Source organism: Alligator sinensis, unplaced genomic scaffold (assembly GCF_000455745.1).
Source record: "Alligator sinensis unplaced genomic scaffold, ASM45574v1 scaffold907_1, whole genome shotgun sequence".
Classification (NCBI taxonomy): domain Eukaryota; kingdom Metazoa; phylum Chordata; order Crocodylia; family Alligatoridae; genus Alligator; species Alligator sinensis.
The window spans coordinates 1,437,429-1,438,577 of NW_005841925.1; the positions used below are offsets into that span (position 1 = coordinate 1,437,429).

Here is a 1,149-nt window from a genome sequence, read left to right on the forward strand (position 1 = left end):
TGTGTGCTTTTTTCAAATAAATCTTTAGTCAGCCTTGCTAATCACTTTCTCTTTTTAGTGTGCCACTCCCACTGATCGCTTCTTTGTCACATTAATAAAAGAATTACACACATACTTTACAGAATTAAAAAGGTGACTTAAAACCCCCCTACAAGGCTCAACATTCCACGCCCCCCCACCCCCAAACCCTTGAAAGTCAAAGTCAATCTCATGACTTCAATCAAAAAAAAAGGCAAATATGGCACAAAACAATGGAAATTAAGTTAAAAAACCTCAAATTTATAAATATTCTTCCACTGTACACATTTTCACAGGCCCACCCCACCCCACCCCTTTTTATTCACATTTCCTTTTCTTTTTTTCTTAAAACTCCCACCCCTATTTCTTTTTTAAAATCATAAAATATATATTTTTAAATCTTTGTTCATATTTAAAAATATTTACAGAAAAAGACAAGTTCCTTCTGTTGAGGTCATGAGGAGTCTGTACAAGGAGATGGTGGAGGGGGGTAGAGGTGAAAGTAGCTTCGCTCCGTGGCAGGAGATGGTGGGCAACTTTCTTCTGCCGACATGTACTGACTGCGAGGCGTTGGGGGAGGGGGGTAAGGGTCCGAGTCTGAGTTTAGGTCTATGTAGTACTTGTTGTTCTTCCACCGGCTTGTGGTGTAGTCACTGTCGCACACATCTGTGCTGCATGGTGTTGTGGGTGGAGCTATCCCTCGTATAAGGTAGGGCCTGAAAAATTAATGGCTCGGTATTAGCTATGCTTTAAAGCTCATTAAAAATGCTACAGCACAAATTTTAAACCATGGGTGAAAAAGCAACTGCATTAAGACCTCTGTTTATCCGGAGGCCAAGCCAAGGAGTAGATTTGGTGTTTTCAAAGGAGCCCAACAGAACTAGGTTCCTGGAAACATTGAATTTCAGTGGGATTTACCACCCTACCTCCTATAGGTTTCTCTGAAAATCCCAGCCTACATAAGCAGCAGCCTCCCCTTGGCTCACTCACAAGCCTTCCCTGGGCTCACTCCTAGCCCAACACAAAGTAGATCTGTAGATTCAAAAGGCCAGAACCATCTACTCTGCCCCCCTAAATAATACAGGCCATGTAGCTTCACCCAGCAATTCTTGTGATGGGAGGAAATATTTT

The 1,149-nt window shown here is 42.1% G+C and overlaps 1 protein-coding gene across 3 annotated transcripts in view; it reads right to left on the reverse strand.

Annotated features, from left to right (window-relative positions):
• Nucleotides 1-352: 352 nt before the first annotated feature.
• The window catches only part of LRP5 (LDL receptor related protein 5), a 250,039-nt gene continuing 249,242 nt past the window's right edge, over nucleotides 353-1,149 (reverse strand). For all 3 annotated transcript variants that reach the window (XM_025198577.1, XM_014517749.2, XM_025198579.1), the window contains exon 23: nucleotides 353-734. In XM_025198577.1, the coding sequence (XP_025054362.1) occupies nucleotides 473-734 (262 nt within the window). In that variant the 3' untranslated portion in view covers nucleotides 353-472. The remainder of the gene's footprint in view (nucleotides 735-1,149) is intronic.